Source organism: Tiliqua scincoides, chromosome 5 (assembly GCF_035046505.1).
Source record: "Tiliqua scincoides isolate rTilSci1 chromosome 5, rTilSci1.hap2, whole genome shotgun sequence".
In the NCBI taxonomy this organism is placed as follows: domain Eukaryota; kingdom Metazoa; phylum Chordata; class Lepidosauria; order Squamata; family Scincidae; genus Tiliqua; species Tiliqua scincoides.
In genome coordinates this window covers 82,587,406-82,613,882 of record NC_089825.1, presented here as the reverse complement: position 1 = coordinate 82,613,882, position 26,477 = coordinate 82,587,406, and the positions used below count along the sequence as shown (strand labels likewise).

At 44.8% G+C, this 26,477-nt stretch overlaps 1 protein-coding gene and 2 pseudogenes across 1 annotated transcript in view; 1 reads left to right on the top strand and 2 right to left on the bottom strand.

Moving 5' to 3' along the window:
* LOC136651876 (gasdermin-A-like) overlaps window positions 1-15,020 on the bottom strand; it is a 35,404-nt gene extending 20,384 nt beyond the window's left edge. The window contains exons 1-6 of the mRNA XM_066628607.1: window positions 14,948-15,020; window positions 12,044-12,278; window positions 8,928-9,111; window positions 4,044-4,227; window positions 3,836-3,929; window positions 669-710 (exon numbers count right to left, since the gene is read on the bottom strand). Coding sequence (XP_066484704.1) covers window positions 669-710; window positions 3,836-3,929; window positions 4,044-4,227; window positions 8,928-9,111; window positions 12,044-12,263 — 724 coding nt within the window. The 5' untranslated portion in view covers window positions 12,264-12,278; window positions 14,948-15,020. The remainder of the gene's footprint in view (window positions 1-668; window positions 711-3,835; window positions 3,930-4,043; window positions 4,228-8,927; window positions 9,112-12,043; window positions 12,279-14,947) is intronic.
* Window positions 15,021-17,849: 2,829 nt separating this feature from the next.
* LOC136654827 (5S ribosomal RNA) lies at window positions 17,850-17,968 on the bottom strand (annotated as a pseudogene).
* A 4,087-nt stretch (window positions 17,969-22,055) lies between these two features.
* On the top strand, window positions 22,056-22,173 carry LOC136655022 (5S ribosomal RNA; annotated as a pseudogene).
* Window positions 22,174-26,477: the final 4,304 nt, after the last annotated feature.

The window sequence follows — 26,477 nt, the reverse complement described above, 5'->3', positions numbered from 1 at the left end:
GGACAGAAACGGCAAGAGGGAGGAGGGTCACAAGCAGCAGCTGGGAGGCTTACCAGGATGACCCCATGCTTGGCAGCTCTATTCAAAAGTAGTCCCACTATAGCCATTCATTCAATGAGGCTTACCCCTCCCCTGCTCCTCCTCCTGCCCTCCCTCAGCTAATGGAAATACGAGAATGCCAATCATTTCTCCAATGATCATCTGTTCCTCCCTTCCTATCAGAGACAGGAAAATAGAGCCCAGTCCCACCTCCCCCTCCTGCTCCCATTAACCCTTTCCTGCCTCCCAGCTTGAACTCCCTATTACTTGCCATTGGAATGCTGGCCCACAAGGTTTTCCACATGGCAAAAACAGTAAGCAAGCACCCCCAGACATAGGCAGACTCAAGTCAGCAGGCGTGGGGACGAGTGCTGAGTCAGGAGGGCCCTGACTCGAGTCTTTTTCAGTCTTCCATGCGTGCAACTCATGAGTTGCAGAGTCACCCCAAATCACGCATTTTCACGACTTGAGTCTGAGTCACCCAACTTGAGTTCCCAACACTGTGTACAGGTGCTAGCCAAGAGCTCTCTCTGCTGTGTGTTTTGAGGGCAGTGATGGTGAAAAAAAAGTGGGTGTTTTTATGGCCAGCACTGAGTGGCCATAAAGAAGTGCCAAGTGAAATAGCTTACCAAGAGTTCCTATGTCAGAACTGTCCTCTGAATCAGAAATATCTAGGGAAAAACAGAAAAGTGGCAATAAGTGTTTGCACAGAATGATATATCAGTACAGCAGCAGTGCTGTTAAATAATTATAATTTTATTCCATTAGATTCCATTATTTACCCCATCTAGTGGCTGAATGCGATATAGTGTCTATACCAATATATTCTGCTGTGGAAGAAACCTAGAAGTGCGTCTTTAAAGCTATTTTTCCATTGATTTGGTATCCACTGATTTTTTAAGTCCACTGCGAGTTCTGGAACGGTACCAGGACAATATTTCAAAGAATTCTCTTGGTCCCTGAATGTGCTACAACTGGAGTCTAAGGTGAAAACTATCCCAAATGAGATCTCTGAGGAGGAGGATGAATTGCTAGACTCCCTCAGCCTGGGAGTGTGGAGGGGTGAGGAGCAGCTCAGATCTTTCTGAATCTGAATGTGGCCACCCATCTACCAAGGCCATTCCCTGTCACCCTTATGGAAAGCAGAGGCTCAATCTGAAGACACCCAGGAGAGCCATAGTACAAGGCTTCATAGCAGTGCACTACCCACTGGAATCCCTGCACCTTTGCTTGAGAAGTGGGCCTCTGGAAGTCCTCAGGTCCACCTGGTTGTGGGATATAAGGGCTCAGTCAAGCTCTGAACGCTGTCAGTTCACCACTTGCCTCCTTTTCCTGAAACCTTCCCAAGTCCCAAAAAGTCTGACCAGAAACATAATTAAATAATGAGCTCAGGGCAAGGAAATATGTGACTCCTGCCCATGCTAATCCGAATCTTACCAGCCGCACGGTGCAGTGCAATGTATGCTCTCTATGCTTCAAACTGGAAGTGAGTGGCGATGATGCAAAACATGTCATCACTCACTTCCAGATTCGGAGGCCCAACATATGCACCCCTCATTTTTTCTCCTTCCTGAACTCTTAGGCCACCCTTCCTCCCCTTTTCTTACAAGTGCAATCTTAAACATAAGAAACAAGACCTGCTCATTTCAATAGCACTCACTGATGGGCGCTCATTCAGAATTGCTATGGTCCTTCCCACACCTGCACTCTCATCTTCTCTGCCAGGCCAGCTTGCTTTGAAGGTGGTGGTGGTGGTGGGGGAGTTGGACACCTCTCATCTACCACGCACAGAGCCCCAGTAGGGGTGTGCACAGGCACTACTCACGTCAGAGGAGAGAAGATGGGAGCAGACCTTGCTCGAGGTGGAGGCCCAGCAGGCTTGATAGTGCAACGTTCTGGAAGTAGAGGATGAGGGCAGAGCAGGTGGACCCTGTCGTGGAGGGAGAAACCCACCCAGCATCGCCAGTGGCAGGCACCATGAGGTTTCCCAGCATTCATTTCAGGGTTCATTAGATTAAAATCCCACCCTCACCCATAAATATGCATTGAAACAGTTTGCAGTTTGAGAGAACAGAGGTGTAACAGAGGAGTGGGGAGCGGAGCCTGAGGGGCAAGGGGAGCACAATTTCAAAAACATTGAAAAAAATAAATAAAAGGCCCTTTCTGTCGCTGCTTTTAAGTACTCCTTGAGTGCTCTTATTTTCCACCTCTAAAATTGCGCCTTCCTTTGCTTGGACTTGGGATAAGTGCCCCTCAGGCTCCACCCCGGATACACCGCTGTGTTTGAGTATCTCACTCCTTTTGTGTTAACTGAAATGTATACTCCAGACATAGAACCAACATCTTGCCTGTGACTGCTAACTGCGTACTATGCATATAAGGGATAGTATCTTTTTTTTTTTAAAGAAAGAAAAAAAGAAAGAAAGATGTTGTGTGACGAGACTGTAGGGAAAAGGAGTTCTTACTACAGTTCTTCTCTGCCTTTTTCCTCCCAAAGAATTTGTATCAAGTAAAACAAGCGCACAATGTGGCTCCATTCCACATGTTTTCACACGACTGACTCTAAAGCACTTTCAACTGCTGTGTGCTGCAAGGCTGCCTCAGGTGTGCTGCAGGATCAGAGGAGGCAGGCAGCAGCTGCGTGCCTGCATGTGGGAGAAGAAGCAGCTGCTTTGAGCCTCCCGCGGCAGGCAGCACAAGCAAGGGAGCAGCAGGGAAGGGGCTGGTCGAAGCTGCTTTGCTTTGCATCCCACGCAGCAGCTGAAGAGTCTGCTCGCTACTGAGCACGACTCAGGCTGCAACCTGATCCTCACTTTCCTAGGAGTAAGCCCCGTTGGCTACCATGGGGCTTACTTCTGAGTAGACATGCATAGTGTTGGGCACGAAGGAAGTTGTTGCCTGCCTGCATGCTGATTGGCCAACAAGAGAAGCCTGGAGGAGCCAGGAGGTGGGAGCTGCGGAGTGAGTGAGAAGACAGACTCTGACAGACAGTGGGGGAACACTTGCTTGGGAGACACTTCCCTTGGACCACCAGAGAGGGCAGAGACTGGACCACCCGCAGCCGGCACTGCATGTGTCTCATGATGATTCCAATTTTTGCCTCAGTAGTCCACTGGTTCCTAAAGGTTGGGAAGGTGCTCGCATGTTTGCGTTCAACCCAAAAATATGCATTGAAACCATCTGCAGTTTGAGCAGAAGTGTAACAGAAGTGTAACAGAGCAGAAGTGTAACAGAGAATGGAGCCTGAGGGGCAAGGGTGGCGTAATTTCAAACATGTTGAAAAAGTAAATCAAAGCCCTCTAACGTCACTGCTTTTGAGTGTGCTTCAGGCATTCTTCCACCTATTATTTGCTTTTAAACATTTTAAAAATTTCATCCTCCTTTGCGTTGCACCTGGAACGGGTGCCTCTCAGGTTCCACCCCAGTTACACTGCTGTGTGTTAGTGGCTCACTCTTTTTGTGTTAGCTGAATGTGTACTCCAGACATGGAACCAACACCTTCTTGCCTGTGTCTGACCTGCTGCTAATTGCAGGCCATGCACACAAGGGAGTCACAACACCGGTCTTTTAACAGAAAGAAAAAGAAGCTTCAGACGAAAGCAATTTTGTGTGAAGGTAGGGAAAAGGGGTGCTTACCACAGTTCTTCTCTGCCTTTTTCCTCCCAAATAATTTGTATCAAGTAAAACAAGCCCACACTGCAACTCCATTCCATGTGTTTTCACACGAGTGACTCTAAAGGTAAGTACTAATAATAAGGAGCTACAGGCTTCAAACAATTATATAGCTGTGTCTTACATAAGTATCCATTTCCGATATATAGTTTGCAGCTTCGGAACGCCAGTGTGCAGTCCTTGGGGATTTCAATTGCTCTCTTCTGTGTTTTGCCACCCTAGAATATGAGAACAAGACTTTGCTGAAGTCCATGAAACAAAGTACCAGGCGACCAAGATGTGTTCTCTCTCTTACCCAAGTATTTCATGCCCAGTCCTAACTCAAGTCTCACCTCAACGCCTATATGGAAGAAGGCTTTTAAAACAGCGCTGACTTTAGCAGTGAAGCTTCCTGTTATTTCTTTGGATTCCTCACACTGGGTTTTTTCCACAGTCTCTATTATTTCGGTGATGACATGCAAATTCCTCTGTGACTGTTTCGATTTTGTAATGAAATAGTGGTCCATTCTGGCTTTCCTAAAGGACAAGGTATTAATCCGTTATATAACAGTAGAGCAGATCATATCCGTTATCTGTCTATAATAGCTAAAAGCAATTTTACAAATGTACAGGTGACCCCCATATCCATGGTGGTTCTGTTCTGATTCCCCCATGGACACGGAAACCGTGGACATCGGTGACACCCCAGTGACGCCTGTATGATCTGTGTTTGATTGTAGAAAGGTTTGCAGCACGTGCTTCTTGTTCAACAGTCTTGCTTAACCAAAGAGCCAAATGTGAGGACAACTAGCCTGCATGCTACAAAGAGACTAATAGGAAGCCGGAACTCCTGACTACAAGTTGGCTGCCTGCCTGTTCAGCTCTTTAGTTAAGCAGGACTCTCAAACAAGAAACGTGTGCTGCAAACCCTTCTACAATCAAACATAGGGAATGTAATGGGTGAGGGGGAGGCTTGCAGGGCCCATGCTGAAATGGGGCAGGGGGTAACTGTATTATAATTTTTTCATTTTCCATTTTTTTTGTTTACCCACAACCAATACTGCGATTCCCCAAATTACAGCATGTTGGGAGGTGTCAAAATAAACGCTGAAAAGTACGTAACAGAAACATTTACATGAGACACTAAGTGAAAAGCCAGGCACACTGGGATCACAGAGAAATAATGGCCACTTTGTCAGGCAGCAGGACATAGTAAAGGTGCAATTCTATGCATGCCTACTGTTATGCGTGGTATCAGTCCCATTATGGGGCTTACTCCCAGAGAAGCGTGTATAGGACTGCAGCCTAATTCACTGCACAGACAAAAGATCAATAGAAAGTCATTGAGTGGAGTTCTTCAGATATTCTTTTAGAAAGATCAAAAAATTACAGCTCAATTGGAGATCCCTTTACAATTTCCAACCCATCTAGATTCCACCCCCCCCCCCCAGTTTGTGGTTTCTATCAGCTGAATATGGGAGGCTTTAGAACTACATTCTCTTGCATTATAGGCTGACACGCTCAGGAAGTTGCCTGGGACTGAGATGAGGTGACCTTTGAACCTAGACCAAGATGGCCAGTAGAATATAAGAAGATTCACAATAACAAAGAGATGTCTGATTTCTACAAATAAAATAATTACAAAACAGAAAAAACCCAAATTGCTGCATGATTGCAGTTATGCTCAATAAGATCTGTAAATAATAAGGTGGCTGGGTTTAAATTAAAAAGCCATGTAATTCAAAGATGCAGCCGTAGTAAATCAAAAGGGTCTAACAGACAGCTCACAGATATAGAATCTCTAAGTCCTTGGAAGTTACAAGTCTGTACAATTAAATTAAGGGAGTAAAACAACAGAAAGACTGATGGCAGCATAGGGTGGGAAGAAACGGAATAAGAGGGTGAGAAGACACATAAATTAAAACATTTTAATGAGAAAGTCTTAACCTGGACAGTTTTTTTATCTTGTTTGGTGGACAAAGATGGAGTTTCTAGCAGCAAAAGATAAAGCTCCTAATTAAGCAAACACCAGCAGAAACCAGATACTTTGCCTAAGCTGGAATAGGCGAAGAAAGAGCTGAAATTAGGTTAAAGGTATTTTTAGTGGAAGCCCCTTCTAAAATGAAGTTAATTTGTTTTGAATTAAAATATAAAACTGTACAGTGACAAGTCATATACAGCATTAAGCCCCATAGTGTTTAATAAGAACAGAAGAAAGAGGTTTGATGAGCAGGTGCAGAAAGCAGTTTTAGTGTTATGAGTAAGTGTTTGAAAGTTAAGAGAAGAAGGAATTGCTAAGAAAAAGTTTCATGTGCAGAGTAGGAAGTGCTGGAGTGTAGGAAAGTCACAAAGCCTTATTTTAGCCTAAAATAAGTCACAGGATGTTAAGAAGAGTGTTAAAGAAAGGTTTAGAAAGATTGATTCACGCAAGTTGGTAAAGGGGGGCCTTAGAGAACATACTAAATCCAAGAAAAGAGGATGTAAATGGGTAGTTTTGATAGAAGGTGTTATCAGTAGAAGTTTAGCAGGAATGCTTACCTGAAACGTATGTTTTTGATTGGTCTGTATGTGTAAGTTAGAGTGGAGAGGAGATGTCCAAGCAAGTTGGAGTAGAGGAAAAAAAATGGTTTCGGTTTTTTAAATCGTTTCGTTTTTTTAAAACTGAAACGTTTGGCTGGACTTGGCAGAATGTCAAATGTTCTTTCCATAACAGAATGTTTGATAAGACTGTGTAAGCAAGACAACAATTCTTTGTTCTCCGAAGGAAGGAAAAAAAATGGGTTGTGTTTTGAAAATTTGGTTTGAAGGCTTTAAGCTCAGAGACCTCATATATAAGCTTTTCGGAGCAACAAGTTGCACACACATGCTAGAAACAGTATTATGGTAATATTTACACCAAATCTCATATAGAAGGACACCAGTCAGCTTAGCTCTCTCATATTTCTTGTTCTTCATTTCAAACCAGTTTTGGTACCTCAACAAGTGGAACTAACATTAGCCTAAGTGAGTTTTAGTGGTCTAACAGCATTAAAAGGTTTAAGACAACATATCAAAGCTATTTTCCGGTTCACAGCAAAGTCATTTCCGGGTTAACATTACAAAGGTCAAGTTCCCAGAGAAATGCAAGATAGCAATTTTTTTTTAGCTGAGCTCACAACCTTTTCAGCGGCAAGTATGTTGCATTTCACAAGCTACAACGAAGGCCAAAGTAAGTCATTATGAGATGAGGTCATTTTGAGCGAAATTGAAAGTGCAATACCATCTACTGCCTACTCCAAATCTGTATGATGTATGTATGGAATCGCCTATTATGGAACAACGGGTGATTTGTAACCGACCAATGTATGTGTTTCAAGGACGGAACCCCACATTGTAATAAAAGTAAGCTGAAGGAGGCGTTTGTTTGCTTCTCTTCTCCCCACTTCTGATGCTCGCAGTCTCCTTTGGAGACGTTGATGGATTTTACAATAAAGGCCTGGGAATGATCACCACTTTTGCCTACTGAGTTTGCTTTTCAACCTAGAATATCCTAGAACATTTAGATTATCTTGCAACATCTGGGTTTCTTTTAGCACCTTGCAACAGTTTAGCAAACTATCTAACTGAAAGAATTTAAAACCACAAGAGTTGTACCAAGTGTTTGTTTACACATTCATATTTAAGTGTTTGTATGTATTTTTGTAATAAAATGGTATAAAACTTGTTTTCTTTAAAAATTGACAAATGTATGTAAACGGTGAACCCTACTGGCTTTAAGAAGTATTAATTTTGGCAGAGTTTTAAGATGAAGCTCCGCCTTTATGTAAATAAGAGCCAATCAATGGTTGTGCCCACTTGTTGCCCACCTCTCCGCCATCTTGTATGTAAATGTATAATATCTCTGTCCCATTGAAATTGTGCCCCGTTTATGACGTCAGATTTTAGCCAATGAGAAATCTAGAATTTCAAACAGAGAAGTAAGAAATCGATAAAGGTCCTGAACGCTATCAAACTTGTCACCCTTGCTCTGGACACGAGTCCCGTGGGTCAAACTGTATACAATTCAATAAAGCCTGTGAACCTTCACCTGTGCACTGAGTTGCTATTTGGGTTGGCCTTTTGGCCTTGCAACAGGACCACTGCTGTACAGAGGCCTACTGGTGAGGCCTTGTCTGCCCCTCTATGGATGTGCACGCGTTGCTTCCCTTCTGCCAGCCTCCCTTATTTAACATTTCTTCTCCGTTTAAAAATTGGATGGGCAAGGGCTGTTCAGTTTCTTTCTTTTTTTTTTTTTTAAAGAGTCAGGAGTACAGAGAAGAATAAGAGCAGCACTTTGGGGCTCCACTTGGTAAGAACATTAGCAGCTATGTCAGCACTGGGCAGTTCTTGCACCGCTGCCCGTCAGGCCCTGCTCGGTGGCTGCATGAGCCACCTGTCTCTACCATAACTGGGCATAGCTATGCTTTTGCCTACACCACCTTTAGAGTGTCTGTCCAGTTAGGGCAGGGGTGTCCAAAGTTTTTGGCAGGAGGGCCACATCAGCTCTCTGACACTGTGTCGGGGGCCGGGCCAAAAAAAGAATTAATTTACATTTAAAATTTGAATAAATTTACATAAGTTTACATAAATGAATATATTAAAGATGAACTTGTATGAATGAATGAAGGTCTTGCAATAGTTTAAGGCCTATAAAAGGCCTTGCACAAAGCAAGGATGGCCTTTCCTTTGCTGCCGCTGCTGCATCACAGATGCGAAACAGCAAGCAGTGGAGTGAGCCTTCATCCCACAGCTCATGCAAGAGGTCAAACAGTCACCCTCACGCTGAGAGCAGTTGCATTGGGCCAGTGTGGGCTTCAACAAATCTCAGGAGGGCCAGAGGCTCATTGGAGACTGGGGGCTCCCTGAGGGCCACATTGAGAGGCCTTGAGGGCCGCAAGTGGCCCCCGGGCCGGGGTTTGGGCACCCCTGAGTTAGGGGGAAGGTGTGGTCCACTGGAGGCTCTGCTGCCAAGGGCCCCCACAAGGCTGGTGCCAGCCCCGCACAATGCATTATAACAAAATGTATGTTAACAAATGAATGAGAACCTCCAAACAACTATAAAAAGGCAGAAAAATGTCTTAACGGTCCACTTACATAAAGGTAGAAAAAGTCTGGATTAGTGTGAAAGAGAAGCTAAAATGTCCTGCTCCGACAACTAGAAATCAACTCATTTGCAGTTAAGCATCCCTGTAAACACATTTGCTGTCTTCCAGCCTTACCCGTCTTCGTAAACAGAAGAGAGATACTCGGAAGTGATGTGTTTCTTTTTCACCGTCACATTTCTCACATGGGACTTACTAACACTAGTGCCCATTTCGACGGATGTTGGTCCATCACCTATGCCCAAACTCCCTTTCCCTTTTCCATGCGTTTCATTCAGAAGGGTGAATGTCTTTGACTCTCCTACATTTGGGAAGAAAAATGGAGAAAGTTGGTAATAGGCAAGGGCAGGAGATGTGGTCTGGAGGTTGATCTACCTTGCCTGAAGAATTTAAGCAGGACCACCTTCGGTCTGGCCTTGGATGAGTGACTGGAAGCAGCTGACAGAGCTGTGCTGAGGAATATGAAGGAAGAGTGTGGAGTGTGAAGGAGTAGGCTGGCAAAAAATGGGTAACATCTTGAGAGCCAGTCTGAGGCTTCATTTGCAGCGGCCTGTGGAAGCTTGGAAGGCAAGAATTGTGTAGCCAGGATGACTATTGCGCTGCTAATTGAAACATTTGGAGAAGTGGAGAGTTCTATGAGTCTCATTCTACAAGAAAGAATGACACTTGTATTCTATAACACTTGTAAAAACCCTGTTTGAAACAATGGGGTTTATGGTCAACCTGTCTATATAAACCACTTTAAATCTCGGAGAAAGGCAGTATATAAATACCATAAGACAGTGTTTCTCAAATTGTGGGTTGGAACCCACTAGGTGGGTTGTGAGCCAATTTCAGGTGGGTCCCCCTGAATATTTTTATTTTATTCTATATTTTTAGTCCATATTTTATTTTTAAAACCTTTGACTTGATGCCACCATGGTATGTGACTGCATTTGGGGAAATGTTACAGACTTGTACTTTTAATTAGCTACTATGTATATTCTTTGAACAATGATAGTAAATGGGACTTACTCCTGGGTAAGTGTGGGTAGGATTGCAGCCTAGGATTGTTAAAAATTTTCCTGCATGATGATGTCACTTCCAGTCATGACATCATTTCCAGGGGATCCTGACAGATTCCATTCTAAAAAGTAGGTCCCAGTGCTAAATGTGTGCCCACTGCCATAAGAAATACTACCTAATTATCTACAGTTTTTTTTACTTGTGATTTTATCTCAATGCCATGAGAAGGGCCCTTTAAATGAAAGGAAAAAAGTTGTTTAATAATAGCCTCGTTAATGCACGAAAGGGCAGCTGGCTGACAATCCATCAATCATTCTCTCTCCAGGCACTTAGAACAGCTTCACCCCAAGGCAAGCGACCCTACCCTTCCCCCGGAGCATGCAAAAGAACAATATTCACTTTGCATTCCTTCCCAGGGCTGAGCTCTCGGGGTGAAGGGAGGGATTGCTGGCTCAGAGTCAAGCGTTTCTAAGCACCTGGAGAGAGACTGATTGATGGATTGTCTGCCTAATGACTCTGTGTTACATCACAAAGGTTGTTTTTAAATCGTCTAGCAAAGGGACATTGTTTTTAAATAGATTTGCTTTAATGTGTCATCCACAGTGAGTTCTGGGAATGAAACCCTCGTGAATAACAAGACTCAACCTGTAATAAGAAGGACTTCTGAAGAACACATAATTGGAGGAGAGCCCATCAATTGTGGAGGAGGAAAGATCTTCATGAGGCTACTGCCACAGAAGGAGCTGGATTTTTAGTTCTAGGTAAGCATGGTTAGTCATATATCGTGTTCCTGACTAGATCCAAAATTCTTGGGGATGTCAGCCAAATAGAAGGTCCTGGATAAAACTCCATGGAGGACTGAGGGACATCTTTTACGACCAATGACAAAAGTCCAAGCAACTGATGCCAATCCCAAAGTTCCACCTCCACAGACATTCTTAGCATAGTTTTGAGAAAATCTGATTGAACCTTTCAGGCCATTGGTGTGATTCTGATAAAAAGATGATCTGTGGAGTATTAGCAACTGTGAATCATGGAACTTGTAGGTTTCTACCTTGACCCATCCTTTGCTGCAGTTTCTCAGGAGGTCAGAAAAACACAAATGAGTATAATATTGTGTAAAAAGTTGAGCTTTTGTGTTCAGGGTTCACTTTAAAGTAGGGCGCTATCCTGCCCTTCACTTGGGTCGGCACAAGTCAGGAGGAAGCCAGGCCAGTGCTCAGAGAAGCACCGGCCTGCGGAGGCCGACACAAGCCTCCGCACTGGCTTCCTCTGTGTGGGTTGCGTTGGCCTGCCTGGGCCAATGCAAGGAGAACAGGTAGGCGGGGAGGAGCAGGAAGGATGTGTTCCTCGTTGGGGGAGGGCAGGTGGTGGGCAGCCCCAGGGGCAGGTGGGGAGTGGGAGGCGGGGCTGGGATCTGGCACTTATGCCGGATCCGAACCCCTGTTCCCGCTCTGCTCTCCTCTGACTTGTGCCACCTCAGGAGGTGAAAAAGAGCTCGAGGTGCCACCTCTGGAGGTGGCACAAGTCAGAGGAGACCCATAGGGAAAAGGGCGCCTTGCACAGTTTGTTTCCCCTTGCCTCTGGCTGAGCCACTCTTGGCCCTTATCCTGCACTGGATACAGCACAAGTCTCCTGGCTTGCCTGTTCCAGTGCAGGTTAGGATTGCGCCCTAAGTTATTTACTAGAGGTTACATGTGGGCAACGTATGTTGAAAAAGGGCCCAGTCCTATCCTGTCTGAGCACCACATTGTGCTCAGTATCTCACTGATGATACTAGATCAGGAGCATCTCTTAACCTTCTCATTCCTTTTCCTGGCAAGCTGCCTGTAAATTGCATTCCAGTTCGGACTGACAGAAAGTGGACCACTGAGTTTTAAGATTGCTCCCACATTGGAAAGAGACAAACTATACTCAGAAATACACAGGAAAATATAGACATTTTATGACAAGCTCTTTTTCTTGGGGATGGTGGGGAGGGGAGAGACTGCTACAAAAGGGGGACTGTCATTCAATCTGCTTTTTGAGTGTTCTTGTTGAACACACACACACACACACACACACCTGAGTGTTTTTGTTTCTTATTCAACAGTAATTATTTTTTATTATTTTATTATTTTATTTTATTATTTTTATTTCTTATTCAACAGATATCATTGAAAATCTCAACCGATATTTGGGTTAACCGCAGCATGCATGAAATTTCTTAAACAGCATAAGAAGATTACCTAGTTCTGCAGCATGGTCTCCTGATAACAGCAAATCCTGTAACTTGATACCAGTTTTGTGGTAAGTGTAGGTCTTCTTCCCTGAATATTTTTGCTTCTTTTTAACCACCAAGTACATTGGCTTGAACTCATTTTCATCCTGAATGGTGCTTATTGGGATGAAATCTCCATCTGGGCCCAGTTGCTCGAGCCAAGATTTAATTGCCAAAGATAATGTCATTTCAAACTAAGAATCCTAATGAAGGAGAAACAACAAGAGAAAATGAAAAATGATGAATTGCAATGTGGCCTTAACTGGACCAGCCAAGGCTCTCGGGTTTCATGAATGGGCAGCCCAGTTCTAAAGTTGGCAGCTCTGCCAGGGGCAGCAGCACCAAAATGGCTACTGCTGCATCCAATGGCACTGCTGAGACCACTGGAGGTCTGCTTCCCTGGGGAAGCCCAGAATCCCGCAATGGGGCTTCTCCAGTCTGCATCAGCTATTTTGCTGGCACAGAATTGAGAGGCTCTGTGTTGGGCCTTCTGGCCCGACACTGAGTTAAGGATCCAGTGGAGCAGAGTTCCGCTGGTCCCACCTCTTCCACCCTGGTTCTTTCCCCACCCCACCCATGCTCCCTGCCCTGTTCTGCCCACTCTCCGCTTCCCCCCACCCTGAAAGTACCTTAGATACTAGTCTATAGTACATGAAATTTTTGCCAAGTAATCAAGCTCAAATTATCACTTCGCCTTATCTCCGGGTCAATCAGAGGGCAGATTCTTTCAACTCTGAATAGTTTTCTCAAGCCACAGACAGACAGGCGCCAAGTTTCTCAAGTAGCAGGCAGGCTTAGAAGCAATTTGTTTCTACAGCAACTGGGACCTTCCAGCCAAAGTTAACCTTTTCTTCTCCTTCCTTCTGCTGCAGCCTGGTTCTGCTTTGCAAATGCTTGCAAAGCAGGTCTGTTTTTTGAAACACCGGGATGGGAATCCTCCTTCGCAGGCCACAATTCAGTGCACCATTACTTAAGAATAACGCCCATGGAAAGCAGAGGGTCTACTTCTGAGTAAAAAGGGTTGCAAATATATGCAGCTGCATTTCTCTGCTGCAAATTGAATTGCACACTCCCAGTTATGTGTTATGGGTTGTATGTTGTACGTAGAGCTTCTGGCTTAAAACACGAGACACCTTAAAGGTGGATTTGATTCATGGATCTCCTGCAGTGGTTCCCAACCTTTTTCACTTGCATATCCCTTGGCAGCCCATTTCCATAAATTGTATCCTTCATATTAGCAAAATGTTTGTAATAATACAAGCCCTCATCTCCTCTCTATGAAAGCCCAGACTTCATGTATTCATCACATATTTTCTCTTTTCATCTGTTTGAGGAACAGAAGACTCTGCCTTTGCACTGTTTTGCACCAGAAGTGTGCTGAGAAATTCTGGGTGATTGATCACTTTCCGTATTATGTTTCAGCTTTTTTACTGTGCTGGTTTTCAATCACTGGTTCATACATGAATTGATGACCAAAATGACTATTGGTGACTACTGGTGGGGCTTTCACAGCCAACTAGCTACCTCCCTTCCTGCCTTGCTGGTCCTTGCAAGGCATTCCTGTCTTGCAAGGCATTCTGGAGCATGACCTGCATTATGCCATTCTTTTTCAAGTACCCCTAAAGGTCCTGTTGAGTGTCCCTGGGAGTACATGAATACCAGGTTGGGAACCACTGTTTTACTGGTATGTAGTTTACAGTGCACTTATTCTGATAGTGTTTACAAAAAGGTGGTGAAGACCAGAATTTAAAAAGAATAAAAATGTATCCTATGATCTTTTTCTATGTTTTTAATAAATTAGAGACTACAGTTCTTAGGCAACAATTAGTGGTGGGTTATTTTTCAGGATCTGGCCTCGAGTAAAATCAGACAAAACTATAGTTAGACACCCCCCTAAGTTTAACCCCTGACTTATCCAAGGGTCATAGAAAATTCCATGATTGTTGGCTCACACCCTCCCCTCGACATCTGTGGGATCGACTTATAGGCGAGTGTCTACGGTACTTACTGTCAGCTGCCACTATTGGGGCACCAGCCGGTCCTCCATGCAACACTGGGGCTCAGTTCCAACAGGCACTGGCCCAGCATTGGTGACCCCTCCTCTCCAGGTGCCACAGACGTGCTTTGCAATGCAACACCCAGTGTCAGCTCTGAGAGTGTTTAGGATTGGGTCCTAAATCATTAGATCATCCACTATCACATTAATTGCAATTAGAAATTAGCCTGTGATTAATGGATGAGGCTGAGATTTAAGGGCACACATTCCAACACATTGTTCAGAAGCATCATATTCATTCTGCCTGTGCCTAATTTGATCACTAAGAAGTTATTCAAATGCTATTCTAAGTAACAAAACAGACATTACCTTTTCCAAGTGCAAAAAAATCTCAAAACAAGGCAATTCCTATATTTTCTTTTATCCATGATCTGCCTGGAAAAAAAATGCCATTCCCCTTTATTAGTTCTGATCTTTGCTTCCTCTTTAGCAGCCTTTCTGTTAAATCATTTCCTAGTCTGGATTTGTTTTCTGATCAGAGAGGCATAAGTGTATTTGTTTTGGGCTTTGGCTCTTATGGAAAAGTGGCTTGTGCTCCCGACTCTGAGAGCCTTTCCTAGACAGCAGAAAGCATCAGCATTTATACAGGTATATAAATACCTGTATAAATAAATACCTGTATAAATCAGCAGCAGCTCAGAAACAAGTCTCAACAGCTAAGGTCTCCATCTCCAGCCATGATTTGCTATAAACTCACAGCACAATCCTCTGCATGCCAAGCCAGAACTAAGCTCCATGGTGTTGAATGGGGCTTACTCCCAGGTGTGCGCAGAATTCCAGCCTCAGTCACACAAGTCACCTCTTTCCTGTCCTTACCCAGCAACTTTCCCCAAACGTTTCTCAAGCGTCTCAGAGGTTTATCAGCTCCCAGCTTCAGAAGTTTATCAGCTTCAGCAACAATTTCTCTTTTTTATATAGTCTCTTGTGCTCTGAACTCTTCCGCCTGGCAGGGTGCAACCATGTGACCACACCTTTCCTGTACTGAAGAATCCACATGCTCCGAATCCCACAGTCGTTTCCTTCCCCATTCCTCAGAAAATGTTGCCTAACTTTTGAGGAGCCTGTGACGAAGAGGGGATGGCCAGTCATCATAGACTGTAAGAGAATTAAAAATCAAAAAAATGAAGATAGGATACATTTGCATCTTGCCTTCTTTAAAAAGATCAGATCAGTGCAGAAGTAGCTCTTGCTTGCTTGCTTTTAGAAGCCATGTATGGGCAAAGGCACAGTCATGATTCTGTTTAAGAAGTGAAACTATATCTTGCATCTTGATGACGTTGTCTGGACACTCTCCTCTGTGCCACATGATACCTGACTGCTGTTGTGCTGGGTGACCTTTTGTGCAGGTAGCTTCCTTGCCCACTTCTGGGACAGAAGACCTCATTCCGTGGCAGCTGCTCCAGGCCCAGCGCATCTTGCCCTATTTTTCTTCTTGTCAACTGTGGCTTTGATACATTTCTGGGCTGCACTGTTGCACTTGCGTGACACCCATGGGAGCCATGCCACCATCCACTGCCCCTCCCTTGTAGCCACTTCTGCCTGCTTCTTTCAAAGCAATAAAACAGGTGGCAGCTCCAAATGGGGAGCAGCCTCTCGGAGTGAGCAGGAAGTCATTGCGGTGATATCATCACTAGAATTACTTCTGGGTCAGGTGGGGCAGCATTTAAAGGGATGACCCCAGGGCCCAGGAATGGCGCTGTTGGGCTACGCTTTGCAACTTGTGAGCTCTGGCAATAATAGCCCTAACATTCCTCCATCACTCTTAACAGTTCTATAGCCCAATCCTAACCAACTTTTTAGTGCCAATGTAGCCGTGCCAATGGGACATGCTCTGCATTCTGTGATGGAGGCATTTGTTCTCTTACCTCAGGGCTGCATCAGTGCTGGAAAGGAGGATAGAATTGGGCCCCAAATTTACTATGTAAGCTTTGCGAACATGATGAACTTAGACTGTAATCTTATATAACCACCTCCTCCTCTCTGTTGTTGATTTTCACACAATCAGGCAGGTGTTATGGACTGGTTTGTCCAGACCAGGGGTATCTAAACTTTTAGGCCAGAGAGCCACATCAAATATCTGGCATGGTATTGAGGACCAGAAAAATAAATAAATTTTATAAAATATAAAATTTAAATAAATACATTAGAAAGCCTCAGAAATCCCAAGGCCTTCAGATTGCCCCAAAGCATCACTTCTGGTTTTTCAGGAAAACCAGGAAGGGATGTTTTTAGGCCTTTAGAAGGCATTCTGAGGGGAGGTGCATGGCCTCCCCAGCTTTCAGAACACCCTCCAGATGCAACTGGATCACAGCTCAGGTCACATTTGGTTTATTGGGCCAGAGGCTTGCAGGAGTCCAGAGGCTTGCTGCGGGTTGGATAGAGGCTTGTTGTGGGGCACATCTGGCCCCCGGGTCGAGGTTTGGAGACCCCTGGTCTAGACATTGTCCTTCCCAAGGACTAGGGATGCCTCTCCTTTATCATATTTTGATGTTATAAATACTGTCACAAAATGTAAGCTGTTCCCAGTAAAGCCACTTTTTGTAGTTGATGGATGGTAATGTTTTTGGCCCCTATGCTGTTCAGGTGCTCTTCAAGATGTTTGGAATTGCACCAAGGGCACCAATCACCACTGGAGTTACGCTGGTCTTCTTCTGCCACAGCCTTTCAATTTCTACTTGTAAAATCTTTATATCTTGTTATTTTTTCCAGTTCTTTTTCTTCTACTCTAATATCACCTGGTATTACATATTATTATTATTATTTTACTTTGGAGGGTAAATCCCATTCATTTCCATGGAATTTTGTTCAGAGGAGACATGCATAGTGTTATGCTGTTAATCTGCTGCTGGAACTGCAGGGTTGTGCTAGAAATCAACTCATTTGCAGTTGAACATCCGTGTAAACACATTTGCTATCTTCCAGCCTTACCTGTCTTTGTAAACAGAAGAGAGATACTCGGAACTGATGTGTTTCCTTTTCACTGTCACATTTCTCACATGGGAGTTACTAACACTAGTGCTCATTTCGACGGATGCTGGTCCATCACCTATGCCCAAACTCCCTTTGCCTTTTCCATGCGTTTCATTCAGAAGAGTGAATGTCTTTGACTCTCCTACATTTGGGAAGAAAAATGGAGAAAGTTGGTAATAGGCAAGGGCAGGAGATGTGGTCTGGTGGTTTATCTACCTTGCCTGAAGAATTTAAGCAGGACCACCTTTGGTCTGGCCTTGGATGAGTGACTGGAAGCTGCTGACAGAGCTGTGCTGAGGAATATGAAGGAAGAGTGTGGAGTGTGAAGGAGTAGGCTGGCAAAAAATGGGTAACATCTTGAGAGCCAGTCTGAGGCTTCATTTGCAGCGGCCTGTGGAAGCTTGGAAGGCAAGAATTGTGTAGCCAGGATGACTATTGCGCTGCTAATTGAAACATTTGGAGAAGTGGAGAGTTCTATGAGTCTCATTCTACAAGAAAGAATGACACTTGTATTCTATAACACTTGTCAAAACCCTGTTTGAAACAATGGGGTTTATGGTCAACTTGCCTATATGTTGGCAACTTTCCCCAGACGTTTCTCAAGCGTCTCAGAGGTTTATCGGCTCCCAGCTTCAGAAGTTTATCAGCTTCAGCAACAATTTCTCTTTTTTATATAGTCTCTTGTGCTCTGAACTCTTTCGCCAGGCCACATGGTTGGCAACCTTCAGTCTCAAAAGACTATGGTATAAGCCTACACACCTGGTATTCCCAGGCGGTCTCCCATCCAAGTACTAACCAGGCCTGACCCTGCTTAGCTTCCGAGATCAGACGAGATCGGGCATGTGCAAGGTAACAGTTGCGCCAGGCAGGGTGCAAACATATGACCACATCTTTCCTGTTCTGAAGAATCTGCATGTTCTGCTTTCAGTTTCACTCAAAGCAGCTGAATCCCACAGTCGTTTCCTCCCCCAGTCCTCAGAAAATGTTGCCTAACTTTTGAGGAGCCTGTGACGAAGAGGGGATAGCCAGTCATCATAGACTGTAAGAGAATTAAAAAGAAAAAAAGTCACTGATGATAGGATACATTTGCATCTTGCCTTCTTTAAGAAGATCAGATCAGTGCAGAAGTAGCTCTTGCTTGCTTTTAGAAGCCATGTATGGGCAAAGGCACAGCCATGATTCTGTTTAAGAAGTGGAACGATATCTTGCATCTTGATGACGTTGTCTGGACACTCTCCTCTGTGCCACATGATACCTGACTGCTGTTGTGCTGGGTGACCTTTTGTGCAGGTAGCTTCCTTGCCCACTTCTGGGACAGAAGACCTAATTCCGTGGCAACTGCTCCAGGCCCAGCACGCCCTATTTTTCTTCTTCCTGTTACTTTGATACATTTCTGGGCTGCACTTGCATACCTAGGATGGCAGCTCTGAACGGTGTGCAGCTGCTCGGAGCGTGCTGGAAGTAATTGTGATGATGTCATCAGGCTGACATCAGATGATGTCATCGGCTGTTCTTTGCAACTTCCGAGCTCTGGCAATAGCAGCCCCCAACATTCCTCCATCACTCTTAACAGTTCCACAGCCCAATCCTAACCAAGTCTCTGGTGCCAATGTAGCCATGCCAATGGGGCACGCACTGCATTTTGTGGTGGAGGCATTTGTTCTCTTACCTCAGGGCTGCACTGCAGCTGCATTGGTGCAGGAAAGTTGGATAGGATTGGGCCCCAAGTGTACCATGTAAGCTTTGCGGACTTGATGAACTTTGACTGCAATCTTATAGAAACTCCTCTTCTTTCTTGTTGTTGTTGATTTTCACACAATCAGACAGGTATTATGAACTGGTTTGTCTCAACATCAAGTCCTTCCCAAGGACCAGGGATGCCTGACCTTCATTGTATTTTGATGTTAAAAATACTGTTGCAACACGTAAGCTGTTCCCAGTAAAGTTGCTTTTTGTAGCTGATGGATGGTAATGTCTTCAGCCCCTATGCTGTTCAAGTGCTCTTCAAGATGTTTGGAATTGCACCAAGGGCTCCAGTCACCACTGAGGTTACGCTGGTCTTCTTCTGCCACAACCTTTCATTTTCTATTTGTGAATGTTTGTATTTTGTTGTTTTTTTTCAAGTTCTTTTTCTTCTACTCTACTAGCACCTGGTATTGCATATTATTATTATTTTATTCACATCATAATGACAACACAGCTGATACTATGTTGTCATCCTTCAGTCTCGGAAGACTATGGTATCGTGCTCTGAATGGTGGTTCTGGAACAGAGTGTCCTCTCCATTGCGCAAAGCCTGGGTAAAGTAGATATGGAGGATAGACTGTTACCCATGCAGCAAATCCCCCCTCTCCACGTCGCTGAAATGGTCCAATGGAAAGGCAGAAGCCAATACGGTTGGTTCCAGCGGCGTCGCAGGAGTTGCCAGAACGTGACTGTGTTCAGCCATGAACTGCCTCAGGGACTCCAGCTCTGGATTTTGCCTCGAGGTTGACTCCTGAAGCCTTTTCCATAACTGGATGTAGCCACAAGGCAGTGGAGGTTTGGGATCAGAGTTTTCCTTCTCTCAGATGAGCTGCCTTCCCAGGCTAAGGAGTCCCATCTACCTGGTGGCTGTTTAGTCGCCTCTTACGACAAGTGCAGCCAAACTGAGGGCCTATTCTTATCCCCAGCCCCCAGGGGATAACACAATGATCGCATATATGCACACGAAAACCACAACATATATCATCCACACGGAATCTGCCTGACGTTTAGGTGTAGATGAAGGATGGATGCTGTGCCAATTATGGTGGTCTTCAGTAATTCGGCTGGTGTTATTGCCAGGGTGTCCAGTTGTGCAAAGTACTTGTTAAATTGTGTTGATATTGTTCCTAGTGCGCCAATTACTATCGGCAGCACTTTTACATACTTCATCCAGATTTGAGTCAATTCTATGCACAGGTCGCAGTATTTGGATACCTTCTGTTCTTTCTCCAAAATGTGTGAGTTGCCAGGAATGGCAACATCTATGATTAACATGCGCCTGGCTTCTATGACGGTAATATCTGGAGAAGTGGCCTCCACGCGTCTGTCCATCTGTAACCGAAAGTCCCACAGGATTCTGACCTCTTCATTTTCTACTACTCTTTCTACCTGGTGTTGCCACGGCTTTTCACGGGTATGTTATACTTTTCACATACAGCCCAGTGAACTATTTTGGCCATATTATTGTGCCATTCTTTGTAATCGGTGTTGGCTATTTTGGGACATTCGCAAACGGGATGATTGTTTGTTTCATCCCATTTTTTGCATAAATGACATTATTATTATTAATATTTTACTTTGGAGGGTAAATCCCATTCATTTCCATGGAATTTTGTTCAGAGGAGACATGCATAGTGTTATGCTGTTAATCTGCTGCTGGAACTGCAGGGTTGTGCTGTCTTATCTCTGGCATTCACTGGGCACACACACGCCCTATCAAGAAGGCCTTTGTCAGAATTTAGTGGGAACTGCAACAATGTTCTGCTAATCAGAGCCATCAACCAATCAACACTGTTAGCTTCTGGACACTGTTTAACACCAATCCAGGTTTGTAAAGAAACTGCTCTGGCAGATTTGAATCAATGCCAAGCTCAGTTCTTGACCTTGCCCAGGGCTCAGCTCTGGCCCAAACCTCGAGGTACAAGTAAGGGACCTAAACAGGGCGTATGGTAGCTGTGGTAGTGGCTGAGCGGCCAGGGCTGGATTCAGATACATCCACAGACCCCCCACTATACTCCGTCAGACACACCTTTAGAGGTAAGTGCTTTATTCTAGAAAGTTAAGGTGGTTACACCCAAAGAAAAGACAGGCACTTAGAAAGAACAAGAATAGCATAACATAGGCAATCTTCAGCAGCATAAAAAACAATAAAAGCTATCGTCTGCCTCTAACTATCTCTCACCAAGTCTAATTCACTTCTCCTGGATGGATCTTATCAGCCCTCATTGCCACGATGAGCATAGCCAAACATCCTTGATGGAAAGCAATGGCAAAAGGCATGGCCAAAATTTGAGAAAGAGGCTTGGTAAAATGGTGGATCTCTATCCCTGACTCCCACTCCCCAACCAATCAGAAGTCAGAACCAGCCAAAGCTTCCAGTAGGGGATGTGAGTGATAGCCACTTACTCATGGCGTCTTGCCCCCTCCCTTCCTAAAGCTCACAGCTGCAGCTCCTCATGTAGTCATGGTGTCTTTGACCAACTAACTAGTTATGTGAGAAGAAATCTACAGGTTGAGACTAATTATTCATGTGGGTTCCGTTCCAAGCACTCAAGTGGATGGCAAAAAACACTATAGCAAATCCATTTTAAAAAAACAAAGTTTTGGAGAAGACGCTGGAGTCGGAGCTCTGCTGCCCTTATAATCCTTTTTTTTGTTTTTTGTTTTTTGTTTTTTAAGCCTTTGGCTGGATTATCTTTTTCCCCCACTTCATTATCAGGATTTTGGAACGATTCCTGAACCTACTGAGATTAACTCTGCTTTGTTTATATGAACTAAAAGGGAGTTTCTCCTTCTTCGCCAACTGGATTGCTCTTTCAGATGCCATACTTTCGAACTGTGAGTGGGTGCTCCCTGTTTACTACTTGGCATTATTCTTTCTACTCTAATAGGGGGGAAAAAGAACTCTTTCTCCTGGGATCCCTGACACCGGCGTGCTTTACCCTAATATCAAGCAGTCAAGGCTCGAGGCTTTCCCCCCCCTTCTCAACCCTCATTGCCTGCTGCTTTACCACGGAGCCCATCCCCCTCCTTTCCTGAATCTGCCTGTTTGGAGTTCAATACTCCCTCCAACATGCCTCAGGAGAACCAACAACATCTACAGCCGCCTGGCGAAGGAATTTCTGAAGAGGGAACACCCATGAGCCATGAATCGTCTGATTTGTTAACGAAGCACTCATTACTGACTGCTAAAACTGTGCTTCAAATATTCGCAGCAAATGTTACCCTTCACATGCCCGATCTCGTCTGATCTCGAAAGCTAAGCAGGGTCAGGCCTGGTTAGTACTTGGATGGGAGACCGCCTGGGAATACTGGGTGCTGTAGGCTTATACCATAGTCTTTCGAGACTGAAGGTTGCCAACCATTTTTTTGGCCATGTTATCGATCTCTTAAAGGGCCTGCACCAATCTGTTTTTATGATGTATTCTGCTCATTTTAATACTTGTACTGATTTTAAGCCTTGTGCCCCCCAGACTTCTACCATTTCCTTACCAGAGGACCCTTATGTCTCTGCCCCTCCCAAATCTACTTCTCAGTTAATTTATAAATCCAACTGCGTAGTTGGCATCCTTCAGTCTCGGAAGACTATGGTGTCACGCTCTGAATGGTGGTTCTGGAACAGAGTGTCCTCTCCAGTGCGCGAAGCCTGGGTAAAGTAGGTATGGAGGATAGGCTGTTACCCATGCAGCAAATCCCCCCTCTCCACGTCGCTGAAATGGTCCAATGGAAAGGCAGAGGCCAATATAGTTGGTTCCAGCGGCGCCGCAGGAGTTGCCAGAACGTGACTGTGTTCAGCCATGAACTGCCTCAGGGACTCCGGCTCCGGATTTTGCCTCGAGGTTGACTCCTGAAGCCTTTTCCATAACTGGATGTAGCCACAAGGCAGTGGAGGTTTGGGATCAGAGTTTTCCTTCTCTCAGATGAGCTGCCTTCCCAGGCTGATGAGTCCCATCTACGCGGTGGCTGTTTAGTCGCCTCTTACGACAAGTGCAGCCAAACCGAGGGCCTATTCTTATCCCCAGCCCCCAGGGGAACCAACTGCGTAGTGATCACAGTTTCTGCTGTCAAAGGAAGAATTCCTGATTGGTCCAGGATTAAGTTGGCCAAGAGCCATCTGGCCACTCTACTGAAAGAAACTCCATCTTCTATTAATCTTTCCAGGATTGAGAGACTGTCTTCTTCTTTGGGTTTAGATCGTTTTTTGTTACATTTTAATTCCGACCATATACCAGAATTGTTGTTTTCAAATGCTAGAAGGCTGGAAGGAGCAGGCATCTTTCCTCACAGATATTTTAGGAACACTGTTACTGTGAGCCTTCTTCTGCCTAAAATCATCTCACATGACCACCCTCTGGATCAATCACTCCTGTTCAACTTCCCCCCGTTCTTCGAAGGCTGTTTCGACCAATTCCGGTGCCCCGAAGGACTCTCGAACGAAATCTTCAAATTGCCTGGCTGGTCCACCTTCTTTTGGCTCTTTCACCTCAAAGCCAATTTCCAACTCTGCGGTCTCCTGTCATCCCTTGAGGACATCACCTGACTGTGATAATTTAGCCGTACCACCTGCCTTCAACAAGAGTGCCTTTCCCTCCTCCCCTACTGCTCCTCTACCGAGCATCCCTCTATCTCCCATTTGTATTGCGGATAGGCGCTCCCACGGTGGCCCCTTTCTTCTCATTGATGCCTCAACCCAACCTGAACCACCCCTGAACTATGACCTCACAGGTTCCAACTTTGAGGGGAGAAGATCGTCTACTTCTACGGAGGTTTTTGTGACATTTCCAGCTTACAGCCAGCCACTTACCTCAGCTAATTCTTCTCCTCTACTGCCAGCTGAAACCCCTGCAAAAGCACACCCCTCGGCAATGGAAAGAACTCCTTCTGGCCTTACCAACTGCACAGCCATTGCTGACCCTACTTGCTGACTTTTAGATACGTCCCAGATCTACCCAGTCTCGTCCTCTATCCTCAAGTTGTTATCATGGAACATCGCGGGCTGGGCGAAGAAGAAATCCGATCAAGATTTCATTAATTATTTGTCCCTTTTTGATATTATTTTCCTGCAAGAGACTTGGTCTCTGACCCCCCCCCCCCGTCTATCCCTGGGTTCACTTCCCACCATCTCTCTGCTTTCAAATGCAAGCAAATGGGTCACCCTCGTGTAGGCCTATGTTGCCTGACTAGATTTTCTTCATGATTTTCCCTATCCCCCCTCCCCTCCCAATCTCGGTTTCTTCAAGCTTTCTTGTTCCAATGCAAGGAGCTTAAGTTTGTAATGCTCAACATATATATTCCTCCCTCTGACCCCTCCCCACATGTTTTTTCGAATGAGGCCAAGACCGCTGCTGGAAAATATTTGGCTTCTATGCCTACTGCTTTCCTTTTAATTATGGGTGAACTTAACACTAGATTGGGTCCAAATAACCTTGCCCTGGCCCATTTCATGAACTGGGATTTAGATGAACAAATCCCCGCCCCCCCAGTTCCAGGGCTCTAGGTCATCCAAAGATCATGCTCCCTTCCTTATTGATTTGTGCCTTGAATTGGACCTAGTCATCCTCAACAGTTCCATCGGAAGGGATATTCCGGGTGAATTGACTCACTTTGCATCTAGGGGGACAAGTGTTATAGATTACACACTTGCCTCTCCTGCTCTTCTTTAGCTTTTTTCCTGACTTCGTTAACCCTCGCTCTGACAGTGATCACCTACCTATTCAACTATCCCTTGCTCCACCCCTTTTTAAGACTTCGCCCAAGAAACCTGTATCACAGCCTCCACCCCGTCTTAAATGGTCCCTTAGGACAGAGAACGCCTACTACCACTGGACCAGATTAGAAGAATCTACCAATTTACGTTGCACGCTGATGGAGACTGACTCGCCTTCTAAGGCCATTCTAACCTATGACTTCCTTTCTGAATCATTAACCCAGTTTCTTAGATCCTGCCTTCCCTCCCATTCTGATAACTGTGCTCCCACTTGGTTTGATTCAGAGTGCCGGCTAGCTAAGATTCGAGTCAGGCAGGCCTTTCTTTTAGCTCGTTATAGCACCTCTCCTGCCTCTTTAAGGTCTTATTTCCACCTGAGGAAATATTGTCAGACTCTCCTGGAAAAAAACAACATTCTTTTGCCCAGCATAAATGGTTACAACTTTATGATGCAATTCTATCCAACAATTATAGGTCCTTTTGGTCTCTAGTTACCTGTACCAACTCACTTCCTTCTAGCAACGCTCCTCCCCCTATCCCTCCAACCGCTTGGGTAGACCACTTTTCGGGAATTTTCTCTGCCACTGACTCTGGTGAATCCTCTGCTCTTAGCCCCCTGAATTTACCGGAATGGCCACCTGTTACCCCAGATGAGGTGGTTGCGCTGATTAACACCTTGAAACCCGGAAAAGCTCCCGGTCCTGATGACATCTTGAGTGAGATCTTAACTAGCAGCCCCTGTTGGTGGTCAGAACCCTTATCTAACCTTTTTATTCTAATTAACCAAACCGGCCTTTTCCCTGATTCTTGGCTCTCCTCAACTCTTGTCCCTATCTTTAAGAAAGGTGACCCTTCCCTCCCGGGCAATTATAGACCAATTAGCCTTCTTTCCTTTATAGGGAAGCTCTACTCTAAATTTTTATTTTCCAGATTAACATCTTGGGCTTCTTCTAAAGCCCTACCGGGTAAAGAAGAAATTGGCTTTCACCCTGGTGCTTCTACTGTTGATCACGCCTTTCTGCTTTCGTACTTGGCCAAGAAGTATTTTGTCCCTCATGGTGTCAAACTCTTCGCGGCCTTTATAGACCTCTGCGGAGCGTTTGATTCTATTAATAGGGCTATGCTGTGGAACAAACCGGCCAGCTGCGGGATTGATCCCCGTCTTCTTTTTTTAATTCGGCATCTCCATTCATCTAATTCCTGTAGGGTTCTTCTTAATGGCCTGGGCACTATATCCGATAAAATTTCCATCAATAAAGGAGTGCGCCAAGGCTGCATACTCACTCCTCTTCTCTTTAATTTATTTGTGGCAGATTTACCTTCTTATCCATCTAGTTATCAGAATTCCCCTCCCTTCCTCAATGGTGTCCCTCTTCCTATCCTTCTTTATGCAGATGACGCTGTCCTCCTGTCTATTACAAGATTTGGCCTGCTTCATTTACTATCCTCCTTCCATAATTAGGAGGAGGTCTGGTCTAGAGGGTAGAGCCTCCATTTGCCTGAAGATTAACATCCACAAGGTCGCCAGTTCGAGGCCACCGGCACCGTGCGACCTTGAAGCAGCTGGCAAGCTGCAGCTGAGCTGTTCCATCTGCTCGGAGCGTGGGAGGATGGAGGCCAGAATGTTAAACCAGATCGGAGTGTAACAGCTTGAATGTGGTGGTTCTTGAAAGAGAGAACCTTCTTTCAATTTGTAAAAATCCCTGCGTGGATTTAATAAGCCTGCCTGTGTAAACCGCCTTGAATAAAGTCTTGAATAAAGACCAAGAAAGGTGGTATATAAATACTGTATATTATTATTATTATATATATTATTGTTTATCCAATTATTTAATCATTAATTCTGAGAAAACCAAAATTTTGCTTTTCGCCAAATCTTGGGTCCCATTCTCCTGGAAGATAGGCAACCGTTCCTTTCAACAA